The sequence below is a fragment of the Mauremys reevesii genome, linkage group 11 (assembly GCF_016161935.1).
Source record: "Mauremys reevesii isolate NIE-2019 linkage group 11, ASM1616193v1, whole genome shotgun sequence".
In the NCBI taxonomy this organism is placed as follows: Eukaryota; Metazoa; Chordata; order Testudines; family Geoemydidae; genus Mauremys; species Mauremys reevesii.
This window is the reverse complement of record NC_052633.1, coordinates 2,380,741-2,396,496: the sequence shown is the minus strand read 5'-3', so window position 1 is coordinate 2,396,496 and position 15,756 is coordinate 2,380,741. Positions and strand designations below refer to the sequence as shown.

Sequence of the window (15,756 nt, the reverse complement as noted above, 5' to 3'; positions counted from 1 at the left end):
CGGCCCTCCCTGTGTCCCCCTGCCCCTGCTCCTTCTGCCTAAATGCTGGCAGCGACTGGGCTGCGATCGCTGCCGAAGACCCCACTACTCCCCTTGGAAGGCTGTTCCAGAACTTCACTCCTCTAGTGGTTAGAAACCTTCATCTAATTTCAGATCTAAACTTCCTAGTGTCCAGTTTATATCCATTTGTTCTTGTGTCCACATTGGTACTAAGCTTAAATAATTCCTCTCCCTCCCTGATATTTATCCCTTTGATATATTTATAAAAAGCAATCATATCTCCCCTCAGCCTTATTTTGGTTAGGCTAAACAAGCCAAGCTCTTTGAGTCTCCTTTCATAAGACAGGTTTTCCATTCCTCGGATCATCCTAGTGGCCCTTCTCTGTACCTGTTCCAGTTTGAATTCATCCATCTTAAACATGGGAGACCAGAACTGCACACAATATTCCAGATGATGTCTCACCAGTGCCTTGTATAACGGTACTAACACCTCCTTATCTTTACTGGAAATACCTCGCCTGATGCATCCCAAAACTGCATTAGCTTTTTTAACGGACATATCAAATTGGCGGCTCATAATCATCCTGTGATCAACCAATACTCCAAGGTCCTTCTCCTCCTCTGTTACTTCCAACTGACGTGTCCCCAATTTATAACCAAAATTCTTGTTATTAATCCCTAAATGCATGACCTTGCACTTTTCACTATTAAATTTCATCCTATTACTATTACTCCAGTTTACAAGGTCATCCAGATCTTCCTGTATGATATCCTGGTCCTTCTCTGTGTTAGCAATACCTCCCAGCTTTGTGTCATCCGCAAACTTTATTAGCACATTCCCGCTTTTTGTGCCAAGGTCAGTAATAAAAAGATTGGTCCCAAAACCGATCCTTGAGAAACTCCACTAGTAACCTCCTTCCAGCCTGACAGGTCACCTTTCAGTATGACCCGTTGTAGTCTCCCCTTTAACCAGTTCCTTATCCACCTTTCAATTTTCATATTGATCCCCATCTTTTCCAACTTAACTAATAATTCCCCATGTGGAACCATATCAAATGCTTTACTGAAATCGAGGTAAATTAGATCCACTGTGTTTCCTTTGTCTAAAAAAATCTGTTACCTTCTCAAAGAAGGAGATCAGGTTGGTTTGGCATGATCTACCTTTTGTAAAACCATGTTGTATTTTGTCCCAATGACCATTGACCTCAATGTCCTTAACTACTTTCTCCTTCAAAATTTTTTCCAAGACCTTACATACTACAGATGTCAAACTAACAGGCCTATAGTTACTCGGATCACTTTTTTTCCCTTTCTTAAAAATAGGAACTGTGTTAGCAATTCTCCAGTCGTATGGTACAACCCCTGAGTTTACTGATTCATTAAAAATTCTTGCTAGTGGGCTTGCAATTTCATGTGCCAGTTCCTTTAATATTCTTGGATGAAGATTATCTGGGCCCCCCGATTTCATCCCATTAAACTGTTCGAGTTTGGCTTCTACCTCGGATGTGGTAATATCTACCTCCATATCCTCATTCGTCATCCTACCATTATCCCTAAGCACTTCATTAGCCTCATTAAAGACTGAGGCAAAGTATTTGCTTAGATATTGGACCATGCCTAGATTATCCTTAACCTCCACTCCATCCTCAGTGTTTAGCAGTACCACTTCTTCTTTCTTTGTTTTCTTCTTATTTATGGAACCTTTTACTATTGGTTTTAATTCCCTTTCAAGGTCCAACTCTACATGGCTTTTGGCCTTTCTCACTTTATCCCTACATGTTCTGACCTCAACAAGGTAGCTTTCCTTGCTGATCCCTCGCATCTTCAGTCCAATCCACTTCCCTAACTAATTTCCTTAATTCTTTAAAGTTAGCCCTTTTGAAATAAAAACCCCTAGTCCCAGATCTATTTTTGTTTATCCTTCCATCTAGTTTGAATTAGCTCATGATCACTCGAACCTACCTGCGGCTGTATCCTTTCTTACTTTGTTTTTTCCCCTCTCAATGTTAAATTCTGGCGTGGAGATTACCTGGACATCTCCCAACCATCTCCCCCCAATTCCTAGTTTAAAGCTCTCTTAATCAGTTGTGCCAGCCTCCATCCTAGAAGACTATTTCCCTCCTTACCCAGGTGAAGTCCATCCCGAGAGAACAGTCCTTTGTCCATGAATGATTCCCAGTGGCCGTACGTCCCAAAGCCCTCCTTAGAGCACCACTGCCTGAGCCATCTTTTGATCGCCATAGTCTTGTCACACCTTTGTTACCCTTCTTTAGGAACAGGCAGAATCCCACTGAAGATCACCTGAGCCTCGATTTCCTTAAGCGTCTTCCTCAGTCTGGCATAGTCTCCCTTGATACATTCCAGCGAGAATCTAGCCATATCATTCGTTCCCACATGAAGGACAATCAGCGGATTCTTTCCTGCTCCCGTTAGGATCCTTTTCAGCCTCAGGTCCACATCCCGTATCTTAGCACCCGGCAGACAGCACACCCTTCTGTTCTCCGGATCAGCTCTAGTTACAGGCCTGTCTATTCTTCTCAATAAGGAGTCCCCAATCACGTAGACCTGCCTTTTCCTGGTGACAATGTGATTCTCTGGTCTATCCCCTGCTCCCACTGGCTGCAAGTTCTCTCGATTCCTATTCGCCCTTGCAATCCTCCGCAACCCATCCCGTATCCTCCTGGGGCTCATGTTTGGTGTTGTCTCCATTGACTCTTCTCTTCTTCCTTGCCCTCTCACCTTCAGCGACCACCTGCTGTGCCCCTTCTTCATTTTCCAACTCTGCAAACCTGTTCCTGAGCTCTATTTCTCCTTCACTAGTCCGTCTTTTCCTTCGCCTGGTTCTCTTAGTCACATACTTCCACCATCCACTTTCCTCACCCAGCAGTCTCCTCTCAGAATTCTTTGGTCCTGCTTCCATCTGCAAGTCTGAGCTTTTCCCTTCAGTCTCCTCATGTCTCTGCTCCATCATCTGCTTGAACCCGCTTCTAAACTCAACCAGAGTTTCCACCTACATCTCTAATCCTCAGCTCTATCAGGCAGCACTTCAAGCAGACGAAACTCTTTTCAGGTACCCCCTCCAGGATCAAATACATGCCGCAGCTTCCACATCCAGTCATCCTCATTGTGTCTTCCACTGCTGCCTCTGTATCGGCCATAGCCTTCCCACCTAAAACCTGTTAGTCCAGGAAACGCAAACCACCACCACCTACAGCAAAACAAACCCCCAACAGGCACCAGAACACTGGCAGGACACCACCCACTCCCTTCACTAGCCTGTCAATTCCTCTGCCTAGGTCTCTTAGTCTCCCCCGCAAACTCCTCTTGCAAACTCCCACTGAAACTCCCCTGTTTACAGCTCTGTTTGCTGGCTCCTGTGCCGCTGCAGCTGTCTATGCTATGTCATTGTGTAGAAAGGTGAAAGTGTCCAGGATACTGGTTTTCTTTCAAATGCATTGAGAATTGAATAAGTATTCACTGCTCTCCAGTGGCTGAGATGCAACTGGGCTGATAGTAATTGATCCTATTCCAAAGATTCAGAACTGTTTGAACTAATGATACTTAATTACAAATGGAAAAATGAGCCTATACGTGGAAGATATTACTCCAGAATGGGATACCTAGGGGAAAAACCAACCCTGAAATTAATTCAACCAGCCACTAGATGCCACCATTCCACTTCATAAACACACCCAAATACTTGTACCAGAAGTAGGAATCTTGGTCATAAACAGACTGGTTATAAAACATGTTTAAAGGTTTGTTAAATCTGTGATTAACTCTCAGTACATGACAATTCTTTATAATGATTGAATATGCATTTGGACCAGATCTCTGTGTGCTGTTTGAAATGATCTGATACTTTTATATCATTTCCTTTTTGACTGATACAAAAGGAGACTAGAATGAACTGAAGGAGGGGATATTTGAATCTGTGATACCCTTACGATAGAGTTCAAAGCTGAATCAGAACTAAGGTTTTGGATGAGATTTGTTGGTGCTGGGTGCTGTTGAGCTGCTTTGAGGAGAATGGGTCAAAATGCAGAAATCTCTTTATCGATTGATCACACAGTACTTCTGTCAGATGTGGCCAGGATTCAGAATCCAGTCCCCTTCCCCATTTCAGGTCCAATGTAGACCCCCAAGCATTGAATGATGGCTCTGGTCTGGAGGTCAGAATCTGACCCCTGTCCATGAAATGCAGAGGTGGGGGGTGGGGGTTAAATTTGAGACTGCGTTTCAGAGGCATTGTTGGTTGAAAATACATACAGGTAAATATTGTTCATTTGGAGAGTTTTAGGAAAAAACACACCTGATCCAAAAATATGTAATAGCGAGTTAGCAGTTACTTCCCATGGGATTCCAGCAGTGAGCTGTGTCTTTGCTGGACAAGAAGTGAGGGGCCACTGTCAAAAAATACAAAAATGAGGAGTCCTTGTGGCACCTTAGAGACTAACAAATTTATTTGGGCATAAGCTTTCGAAAGCTTATGCCCAAATACATTTGTTAGTCTCTAAGGTGCCACAACGACACCTCATTTTTTTTGCTGATACAGACTAAAACGGCTACCACTGAAACCAGTCAAAGAATACTGTGTTATCTCAGTGGCTCTCAAATTGTGGTCCATGGACCACTGCTGGTCCACGAGGCACTTATCTTTGAAGCATTGTGCAAGTGTTAAACAGTTAATCTTCGCAGCTCCCTCTGTGCAAGGAAAGTTCTACTACATCCATCTTACAGGGGGGAGAAACTTAAGTGCAAAGGTTAGGGCCAAAATAATGATGGTGATCACTTTTAATTGGCCAAAGCAGGACTTTCTTTTGGCCCATCTGATAGAGCTGCTGCCTGTGTTCCACAAGTATCCCAATTAACGTCTCAGCTGAGGTAATGCGTAGGCTGCATGTTAACACACTGTGTGGGACTCTGTCCTTCTTGAGGCTGGCTCACTAAGAGATTTGTGTCGACCCAATTACCGGCTATCGTCCTGTAGCTTAAGCAGTAGAGAGGCATGGTTTTAGGTTAACAGGTCCAAGGTTCAGCTCTTGAGACGTAGCAAACCCAGCCATCCAATGAAACACTCCTCAAATTTGTTTGACCTAACTTAGGGTTTGTCTACACAGCGGCTGGGAGGTGTAACTCCCGGTTTGGATAGACATACACACTAGCTCTGGTTCTGCTAGTGCACTAACAATAGCAGTGTGGCCTCTATTGGTGGTGGCTCAGGCTAGCTGCTGGACCTAGGTCCTCTGGGATTGTACTAGGTAACCCCAGCCATCACCTATGCTGCTGCCATGGCCATGTTGCTATTTTTAGTGCACTAGCTTGATCATAGCTAGTATGTGTATTTCTTCCCACACTGGCAGTCACATCTTCTAGCTGTGTACCTGTCCTGTGTATCCATCATTTTGCAGGCTTAGCTTTCAAGGCCAGATTGGGTACCCCTTATTTCCACTGGTGGACTGTACTCAGCTGAGTATTCCAACTGAGTGACCAGTTGCAGCTCAAGGAAATTAGTCTAGCACTCAGACTGCAATAGCAAAAGCATTTTCAAATGACCCTTTAGGGCTAGAAAACCCTGATTTGTGTCTCCCTGATGGAGGTGAGCAGTGAAACCAATATTGAGAATGATGTTTTCCCTAAAATGTCAGTGATTTGAACTATGCTGCAGCCAATAAATGTCTTCAACAAGGAGAGGGACAAATAAGAGCCAGTTCTCTGGTTGTAAAGGGCCGAGTTTGGCCACGCTTACTGTGAATAGTCCCTTACTGCATGTGCGGCTCCAGTGAAATCCATGAGAGCACTCGCGGACTAAGGTACCCAAGGCGAGTAATGGTGGTGGAATTGGGCCCACGATGGGAGTAATCAGTGCTGGCCGCATGCTGTTGTGGTGATTTTCTGCTCTTTTCCCTTTCTAGTGGTACATGAATGGGAATAAATATTTCTCAGATCTGTGGAACATCATGGATACACTTGGAATCTTTTACTTCATAACAGGGATTATATTCAGGTGAGTAGTGTTCGGTCTAAAGGCATGTTACCATGGCTCTCCTCAGTGCCAGGTACTGGTACGGTGTGTGTCTGGCTGTGAGAAGATGATGAACAAAGTCATTTGAACTCACTACCGAACTCGTTATGTTTCCTAAAGTAATAGAAGGTTGTGGATTTTGGATCCAAGGCACAAAGACTGGTTCTGCAGAACATCTCGTGGGCTGAAGAGAACTTGTGCTGAGGAGCTTTTCTCCTGCTCAGATAAGGATTAACTAACCCAGACAAGTTTGGTTTGGGTACTGCTACAGTCAGAATTCAACAACCCCACATTCTCTGGACTCAGAAGATGTTTTCCTGGATTTCAGGGCCCTTCTGGGCCAGCAACAGTTCGATCCAGAGTTATAGGGAATACAGGGTGTGGTTTAGAAGACTCACACAGAGCTAGATGAGGGGTTTCGATGTTGACTCAAGCCATTTGTCTGGCCCTAGTGTCTATTCCTGATTCACCAAGTATCTATTGTAGCTCCTGATAAGAGAGGGTTGTGTTGCTACTTCAGCCTTCTCTGATGTGCATCCATCAAAAGCCAAGTGGGCAGAGGTCCCCAGCGTCAGCTCCCTCCCCTGCCAAACACCTGGCGTTCTGTTCCTGAGGTTGAGCTCCCCAGCCTTCCTTTGGGTGCCGGTCTTTCTCTTTAAGAACCTTCATGAGGCCCACGGCCTTGTCCGCTGCCACAGTGTGTGCAAACGCTATGAGTCATACCAGCGTGAATCCAGTGTCACTCTACTGAAGTCAGTGTGGTGACTCTGGATTTATTCTTGTGTAGCTAAGGTCAGAATTGGGCCCAATGAGGCCTGAAGTATGCTCAGTGGAAATACCTCCGTCGTCCTGACTGCAATAGCACTGACGGGTGATCCTGAGGATCTCTGCTCTTTAGGTGGGTGCATGACTGATGCCTATGTGTTATGGTCTTGAGTTTTTGCAAAAGCCCAAACCTCCCACACTCCCCTCCACAAAGGTCGGTCGCTCAGAGTAAGGTACCCTTCCATTTGAACCATCTCTGGTTTAGATTTAGTTTTGCAAAAATCAAGACCTGGCCTCAGCAGCCCTTGTCTAGTTCCATCCTGTACTGCTGCTTCATCAGTTTTGACCTTGTTTAAAGATCTGGATACCGAATTAACATTTGAGACTAACTGGATGACTCTGCTGACTGGTAATGGGGCATGAAGCTTTCTGGATTGCCAGTGAGAATTTGCCCCCTGCTTATTAGTGGCTGAAAGCTGTTTATCAGCTGGTAGTGATATACGGTGTGTGAAGTGACTTGAGGCCTGACCCAGCTTGCCCTGAAGTCAGTGGAAAAGGTTACCATTGATTTCAATGGGGTTTGGATTGGGCCCTTAGAGCTGTAGTTCGGTTTCTAATGGGCAGAGATCCCTGTCAGTTAAAAGATTCATAATTACAATGTAATTGTACCTTTTGACAGCCTCAAAAAAAGGGGCCAAGAGGATAGAATGGGAATGGAGACTCCTGTTCCGTAGCAGAATTCAGGTGTCTGTCCTTGGTCATGAAAGGGTTGTGTGGGAAGCTGCTGATTTTTCTTCTGGATTGTCTGACACCTAATCTCACTTAATGGAAAGAATCTAGCCTTTTAGTGTGGCTTAGGGGATTGCTGTAATTTACATATACTATACAATAGAACCTCACTCCCGTGTACAGACTGGATTCTATGCCTGGGCAAGTAACCGGCACGGATACATACATACATCCTGCAATATACCTTGTTCACTCGTTTTGTCAATTGTAGTTCCAGTTATTGATGCTACTCTGTCGTCATACACTAGTAAAAGTTTGTCGTATATTTTGGGGGGAAGAAATGAAAGGAATGAGATCTGTATAGCATCTGCTGTTACATTTTTGCTAAGAGGATAGGAGAGACCATCAACTTTTTTGCAAAGACTATAAAGTGTGCAAATAAGTAAGCATGGATTAACCAGGGTCTATTCTATGGGACCAGGCTGTTTCAATATATATTTGTCATAACTTTAGCCAATGTTTCACTACACTTATTTTTCTTCCCCAGGCTCCACTCCTCCAATGAAAGCTCCTGGTACTCTGGGCGAGTCATTTTTTGCCTGGACTATATCATTTTTACTCTAAGGCTGATCCACATTTTCACAGTTAGCAGGAATCTAGGACCAAAAATTATTATGCTTCAAAGGATGGTAAGACACGGGCAATTAAACGATGTTACAAGCTTTTCTTCTTAGAGAGTGAAATTCCCCCCATACAGAGGGCTGGCGCAAGGCCCAAGCCCCTCGGACATCCTCAAAATAGGGCTTAATTGAGATTGAAGAGGGACATAATTAGTACAGGGCTGTGTACTGGCTTTCTGCGTGGGGCGGTGGGGGGCACTCTGAATGAACAGTTAATATTGGAAAGACAAGTATCAGAGGCAGGGCCGGCTCTGGCTTTTTTGCTGCCCCAAGCGCAAAAAAAACCCCCAAACCTGCAGGGTGGCCGGAGCCAGGGTGCAAACTTTTGGTGCCATTCTCCCGGACACGCTGGCTAGCGGGACTCCCTGCGCTGCAGACGTGCTCCGGGCAGTGGAGTGCGCACCTCGGCTAGCCGGGGGAGAGGGGGTGGAAGTGGGGGGGATAGAGAGAAGGAGGGCGGCCAGGCCTTCCTGCAGCCAGGGCGCTCACCACTCGGCCCCTCCCGCCACACCGCCTGCCGGGAGGGCTCCACACCGCTCCCACCTGCAGTGAATTGAAGGTCGGTGGGGAGGGAAGGATGTGGGCTGCTGGACTTGCAGCAGACCTGGAACCGGCTGGGGCAGACACTCTGCACAGCCCGCTCCCAGCAGGGCATTCCCCTCCTCCGCGCCGCCGCCCCCTACAGGGCAGATGGAGCGGCGAACCAGAAGAAAAAGAAAAGAAAAAGGGCGTCCGTGCCACCCTAGGATTGGGCGGAAGCTGCCCCTTAGAATCTGCCGCCCCAAGCACGAGCTTGCTCGGCTGGTGCCTGGAGCCGGCCCTGAGCAGAGGGGTCGCTGTGTTAGTCTGGATCTGTAAAAAGCGGCAGAGTCCTGGGGCACCTTGTAGACTAACAGACGTACTGGAGCATAAGCTTTTGTTGGTGAATACGAGTTGCATCCGACGAAGTGGGGATTCACCCACGAGAGCTCATGCTCCAATACGTCTGTTAGTCTATAAGGTGCCACAGGACTCTTTGCCGCTTTTTATTGGAAAGACAGTGAGCTTGGTTTCACAGCAACTTTCAGCCTCAGCATATTAAATGCTTCAGAGTTGGATTTTGCAGCCCAGTTCATTACTCACATGAAGATTCCTTACTCAACACGAGTAAGGGTATGGCTGAGGAAGGAAAACCTCAGTTCTTCTGAGAAGCTAGACTTAGCCGCTGTTGGGAGTTTTCCTACTTCAGGAACTGGACTGGGGAGTGGTCTTGCTGACTTCACTCTCTTTAAGAGTGGGGAAAGAGAGCTCTGACTACTAATCGTTGGCAAAGCCTGCTGGGAGGGGGAGCCACTGGGGAGTGGCTCGGCTCACTTCAGTGGTGGCAGGAGGAGAGGCATGCTGCTGAAGGAACAGCTCCAGAGAAGGGGACGCTGGAGAGAGCTCTCAGTCCAAGAGTATGGATGGTGAGCTGAAAAAGGTCCTGGACTGTGCACACAGACTGGGGCCTGTCTACTTCCCAGGAAAGGAAAAGAGGCTTTGATCACACCTGGGGTGCACTGAACCTGGGGAACTTATGAAGAAATAGCACTGAGAGCAATTGAATGTACATGCAGGTGAAATTAACACTGAGGTTTTTAAAGAATTGCTACATCTCTGGCTTCCATTTTTCTTCCACTTCTGTGGTGGTCGCGTCATCCTGGCCCCCTGGTTTCTATTGGTGACAAAGGATCACAGAACTGGGCTCTTACTAAATAAGGGGTTTGTAGTGGTCCCTCCCTCTCAAGTAGGAAGGGAGGCCGCTCCACCTTGCTGTATCAGGCAACAACCCTCAGACTTGGGCCTTGCTGGTGGAGCTGAGCCGTTCGAAGTCCATAGTTCTGTAGTCTCCTACCAGGGGCAAACCAATAGGAACAATCCGGTGCTCCTGGCCTCTTGGGCAGAACGAAGCAGGGAGCAGTCCGTAGTCCTCAGCCCCCACGTTGGAGGGGGCAGTAATTCAGAGTCTGAATCTCTGGCCCTTTGGGCAGGACAGAGCAGGGAGCAGGCTTTAGCCCACAGGTACAAGTCTAGCATGCCCTGACCCTCACACAGGGTGGCGTCTTCACTCGGGCAGACGGCAGTCAAAGGCACAGGCCTCTTGGCCTACAGCGGGGAAAGGGTGGGGCGGCAGGGGATAGGATGATGCTGTTACTGCTTCCTCAATGTAAGGGCTATTCTTTTGTGTGTGGTTTTTTTCTTTTTCTCTGTCAGTCTCTCAAATGGCAGATCCCCAGTATTTGGAGGAAAGAGGTAATATTTTGAGGAGATGGGAGAGGATAGAGGAGACAAGAGAATGCTTGTCGTTTGTGGGTGTATCAAATGGAAAGTTGCTTCCTGGAATACACACTGTTGGTAGTCTTTGCAGGAACGCCAAGGGGAAGGAATTCAGCAATCCATCACCTGTGGGCATCTAGAAAGTGAACATTTCTTTTTCAAGGTGCCCAGGACCAAATTGTCAGAAGTGGTTACTCGTTTTGCTGTTTTAAATATTGCATACGTGACACCTGTTTGTGTGTGGTCAGTTATTCATCTTGGACCTGTGTACAGAACTTGCATGTGTAGATTTTGGGGTCTGATCCAAACCCCATGAAAGTCCATGGGATTTTCCCGTTGATCTCAATAGGCTTTGGATCAGGCACTGATCTTATAACCACTTAAGTCTGAGCATAACGTCTGAGACTGGATGGAGGCCATCTGAAAACGTGGCTATACTGCATTGCTGAGGGACTGGATTTTCACATCCGTTCCCAGCCTTCTGTTTAATTCACAGGGAACAAACTCCTGGCCTCCTTACATTGTGACTTGCTGCAGGAATGTGGATGATGCACTGATCTATTTTTTATACCCTCCTTTCCTAGATGATTGACGTCTTCTTCTTCCTGTTCCTCTTCGGTGTGTGGATGGTGGCCTTTGGCGTGGCCAGGCAGGGCATCCTGAGGAAGAATGAGTACCGCTGGGAATGGATCTTCCGATCAGTTATCTACGAGCCTTACCTGGCCATGTTTGGCCAGTACCCTGATGACATTGATGGTAGCCATCTTCTGTGTGTACCTCCCCTGGGCAGGGGAGGGCCTGCACTCGTTTGGCTCAGCTAGGGAGCCCACGGTGTCTCTTAGGTCCAGATCCTGCATTGGATCTGTGTTTATACTGAGCCCTGTTGACTTGAGTGGGGCTCTGCAGGGACGCGGGTCGGCCCATGGACAGCTGCTTGCAGGATTTGACGCTTAATGACTGCCCACACCAGTGTTAAAGCAGGAGAGACTATAAGTGGCTGGCGCCAAGGCATCAGATGACAGTGGGGGCATGACTGGAGACCTTAGAGGGATGTGGTTCATCAGCCCTCTGAAAATTGGGCCCCGTTACAGGAGCCCTCACTCCCTTCCCATCTGGCACCCGGCACTTCACCAGACCCGGCCCAGCTCCAACATGCCCCTCCGGTTCCCACTGCCCCTTCATACTCACTCCAATCAACCCCCCTAACAGGCTCCTGCTCCAACCTTCCTGACCCCTTCCTTCCAAACATCAGGAAGGTGGGTTGTCACATGAGACTTCATCCCATGCAATCTATTCCAGTATCGGAGGGTGGGCTGGTGGTGGTTACAGTCTTTCTCTCACTTGTCTGATGTTAAATGGCTAATGCCAGATCTTTTTGGTGCACTCTCTTTCTCTCCTACGTGTGCATACGGTGTGTTCGGTGCTAATGGAATATCGTTGCCGTGTTCATTTCTCTAGCTCACAAGCTGCCCTTTGCAACCGCCATCTCCATATAAACTGGAGGGCTGTGGTCTGCCCTCCCCTGTGCATTGCAGTGACGGCTCTAGTGCAGCTGCACTGTTGTCTGGCCAGCAATGACTGCAGCCCAAGGCACTGCTGTAAATGCCTAGTGCAGACAGGCAGAGCTACAGCTGATGGCACTAACGCTGGTTTCAAACAGTGGTAGTCTCCTCCCAGGCAAATTGCATTTCATCTGTTTACACTAAACGGTACCATCAGTGGGTGGGCTTGGGGTAAATCCCCGATGTTGCAGACACACCAGAGAGCGAAAGGCTTCCTTTGCACAGCCCCTGCAGTCTCACTCTCTCCTCCTCTTGCTCTAGGTACCACATACAATTTTGATCGCTGCACCTTCTCCGGGAATGAGTCTAAACCTTTGTGTGTAGAACTGGATGCTAACAACCATCCCCGCTTCCCGGAGTGGATCACCATCCCCCTGGTGTGCATCTACATGCTCTCCACCAACATCCTCCTGGTTAACCTGCTGGTTGCCATGTTCGGGTATGTATTAGATGAGCAGTTCTCTGATGGTGGCCCTTGCAGTCTGCAGAATGGCCAGACAGAGGGAAAATGGGTCCACGAGGGAACCTCCTTCTTAGAAAGTCTACTAAGGAGTGGAAAAGCTGGAGAAAGCCCCGTGTTAGACTCCACAGGTTTAACACTCACCAGAGAACGTCAGAGACCGGTGTGTGTGGAGTATGCTGTTTAGCGGGACAGCGCCAAGGTTTTCAAGCCTAAAAGAAAGTCCCTCCCATAAATTAAATATCTGCCTCGTTACCGGAAAGAACCTCCCAACCTCGCCAAAATAAAAATGGCAGCTCTGCTGAAATCCCAGCTCCTTCAGGTGACTTGCCATCAATAAATCTAAAGCGCTAGGTGTGCTGCAAGTGCACATATGAATGAGAAGCATGTGCAATGGTGTGACGTGACATGCACAAGAGCCTCTCCATTTCTGTGAGCCAGTCGGCTTGGAGCTGATAAGAATCCTGCTGTTTCACGGGAATGAAGAGCAATGTTCTTGATGACTTAAGTCACTTGCTGGCTCATGAGTGAAGTCAGCAGAGGGAAAGTACGATATCCAGGCAGCATCTGCAGGAGCCACAGATTCAGCTTTACTAGATACACTGACCATCTGTTTGTGCTTAGAACTCGTATTTATGTAGCACCTCCCATCCCGGAGGAGCAGATCTTTGCAAACTGACCTGCACATGTCTGGTGCTTCTCTTTTGGAAGACAGGTTGGTTCTTTTCCATGATTGTAGGGAACTGAGGGCAGAATGGCGAGCTTACACTCAGCCCTGTACAAGGAGCATTGTGTAGCTAGGCTGTCCTGAGAGGAGCCCTGGGAAGGAACTGCAGCTTGGGCGTTACTCACTGCAGCTTGGACAGGCGGCTGCAGCTTACTCACTCCTTCCTGCCAGCCCATTTCCACTGACAGCGGAATACAAGGGGGTGGAGCCAATGCTGGGGCCCCTCTCTTTCCTCTCCATCCCTTCCTTTTCCACATGTTTGCAGCTGGGGTGGGAAAAGCAGAGGCTGTGCTCTGCACCAGACCTGGACCCTAGATCTGGGTAGGTCTTCACTGGTTGAGTCGGGCTGGGGCAGCTTACTGTCCTACCTGGTTGAGAAAGTTTAGCCTTTAGGGTGGAGGGTTTAGCCCTTTAAAATGCTTTCATTCTATGTATTTTAGGTGGGGCGGGGGATATAGAGTTCAGTCTGCCACTCCTAGGTTAATCTGACCACTCAGGCCCATGATGCTTTTCATTCAAAATCTCCAAACATGGTGCTGTAGATCGACTAACTCTCTGTTAACTAAATCATCATTATATTCCAGTAGCGCCTGGAGCCCAAAACCAAAACCAGGGCCCCATTTTACTGGGGGCTGTGCACACTATAGTGTGACAGGCCTTACCCCAAAGAGCGTAAGTCTAATTAGCAAGTCGGGGTGGGAGGAGGGGAGTATTATTGTCCCCTTTTATGGATGGGGAAACTGACACAGAGACCAAGTGACTGTCCCAAAAGTCCCCCAGGGAGTCAGTAGCAGAAGAGTCCCACTGCAGTGCCTTAAGTACAGACTGTCCTTACTCTTCAGCTATCCCTGGTTGTTTATCGCAAGCTTGGGATCCAGCCCTGTAGTGCCTTCCCTTACGGCATGTCCGTAGAGCTCAGGGAGAGTCTGGGAGTAGGAGAGCTGCTGCTGGATCAGGTCTGAATTAACCAAGGGATCTGCTGAGAGCGTTTTGATTCGGTTTGTTTCAGGACTGTTAAATTATCCTCAGCGTGGATGATAATCCGGTATGTGTGTAACATTCAACACCGGTATAATTACTGTCCTATTAACCCTTTGAATGCTGACATTCCCAGACTGCTCCAGTAATGGGTAGCAGGCAGTGTGTTGAATTTAACACATGCTTGTGGTCCGAAATAACACTTGGTGGGGACTAAAACATGCAATTCTCAGGGCTGTAGGAGAGGTGTCAAACTTCCCCCAAATGTTCAAATAAATGATTCAATCCAAACTAAGGGCTAGGATTCTCCTAAGTCACAACAGGGCTGCTCAGGAGATTGGGGAGTTAAGTATCACCCCATTCCTTGTGACTGTGAGCCATGGGCTGGTAGTAGTGGTTGGAGTAGACTCCAGAATCTCTTTCCCAGGCAGCGGGTTACAAGAAGTGGAGAATGGCGGTGGAGGGATAGAATTGGCCACGTGCAGGAGCTACGTTCTGTTTATATGTGTGCTTGGCATTTCAGTTCCTTCATATTTATTTGTATTGTTCCAAAATTACAAACTAGAAAACCACCTAGTGTCTATTACTGCACCGTACACTGCAGCTGCATGGACAAGGGCAATAAAATACATTAGAAGGCATAGACAGCTAAAGATAGTAGAAGCCATGACCATAAACAAAATACATCCACCATAGTCTTCAGCAGCATCCTCTACCTGCAGCAATTCAAGACGAGTTACAAACTGGACCCTCATGAGTACAGCTCTCTGCACAATTGGTATTTCACGGAGTAGCTAACCATCCTTTGGTCTAGTTTGTGCCACAGTGACACAGCCCGTTGTAAGGGGACGGCCTGTGGCTGCTTTACTGTAAGAGCCTCCCAGGGAAAAGAACTATACCCACAATTCCTTCCCTGTTCCTCTCTTTGCTCCTGGAGGTGGGTTTGTAATTGGTACTGCACTGCAAACTGGTACCAAAACACATCCAAACTCAGGATCTGGAGAGGGGTGTGGGGAGGTTCTTACTGCTTCTCATGCTCAGACACACACATGCAGCGTAAGTCAATATCTAACAGAAAGGCCCTTTTCTTTCCAAAAGAACATGCACATTTGTTGCGTTCAATATCACTGCTCCCAAATGTTTTTCATTTGAAATTGGCAGCCTCTAGCGTTTGCTAAGTATACATCAGAAGGCCCAGAGGTTCCCCTGAGAGATGTATGTGCCAGTGGCTTTAAGGGGATTTGCACATCCATATTGGAGAGCACGACAAAGTTGGACGTGATTGATATTGATAGAAAGTTCACATCTTGTGACCAGAAGTTCTGCCACTTGACACTTCAAAACCAATAGATTATTTCTTGCATCTGGTGCAAAGGTTACTAACAAGTCAAAATCAAATGGTACCTTAGCTTTAAAATAAGAGAGTCTTGGCAAACCATGCCATAGTCACATGCCCACGGATCCACCGTCACACCCTCTTCTTGATCCCTGCATAGGCTGGCTGTCCATTGTCCAGCAGGGTTGGAGGCTGGCTG

General features: G+C 47.4%; 1 protein-coding gene across 6 annotated transcripts in view; it reads left to right on the top strand.

Moving 5' to 3' along the window:
• The window catches only part of TRPM8 (transient receptor potential cation channel subfamily M member 8), a 103,585-nt gene that overhangs the window by 68,418 nt on the left and 19,411 nt on the right, over positions 1–15,756 (top strand). For all 6 annotated transcript variants that reach the window (XM_039494698.1, XM_039494702.1, XM_039494699.1 and 3 more), the window contains 4 exons: positions 5,916–6,007; positions 8,067–8,208; positions 11,079–11,250; positions 12,318–12,495. In XM_039494698.1, the coding sequence (XP_039350632.1) occupies positions 5,916–6,007; positions 8,067–8,208; positions 11,079–11,250; positions 12,318–12,495 (584 nt within the window). The remainder of the gene's footprint in view (positions 1–5,915; positions 6,008–8,066; positions 8,209–11,078; positions 11,251–12,317; positions 12,496–15,756) is intronic.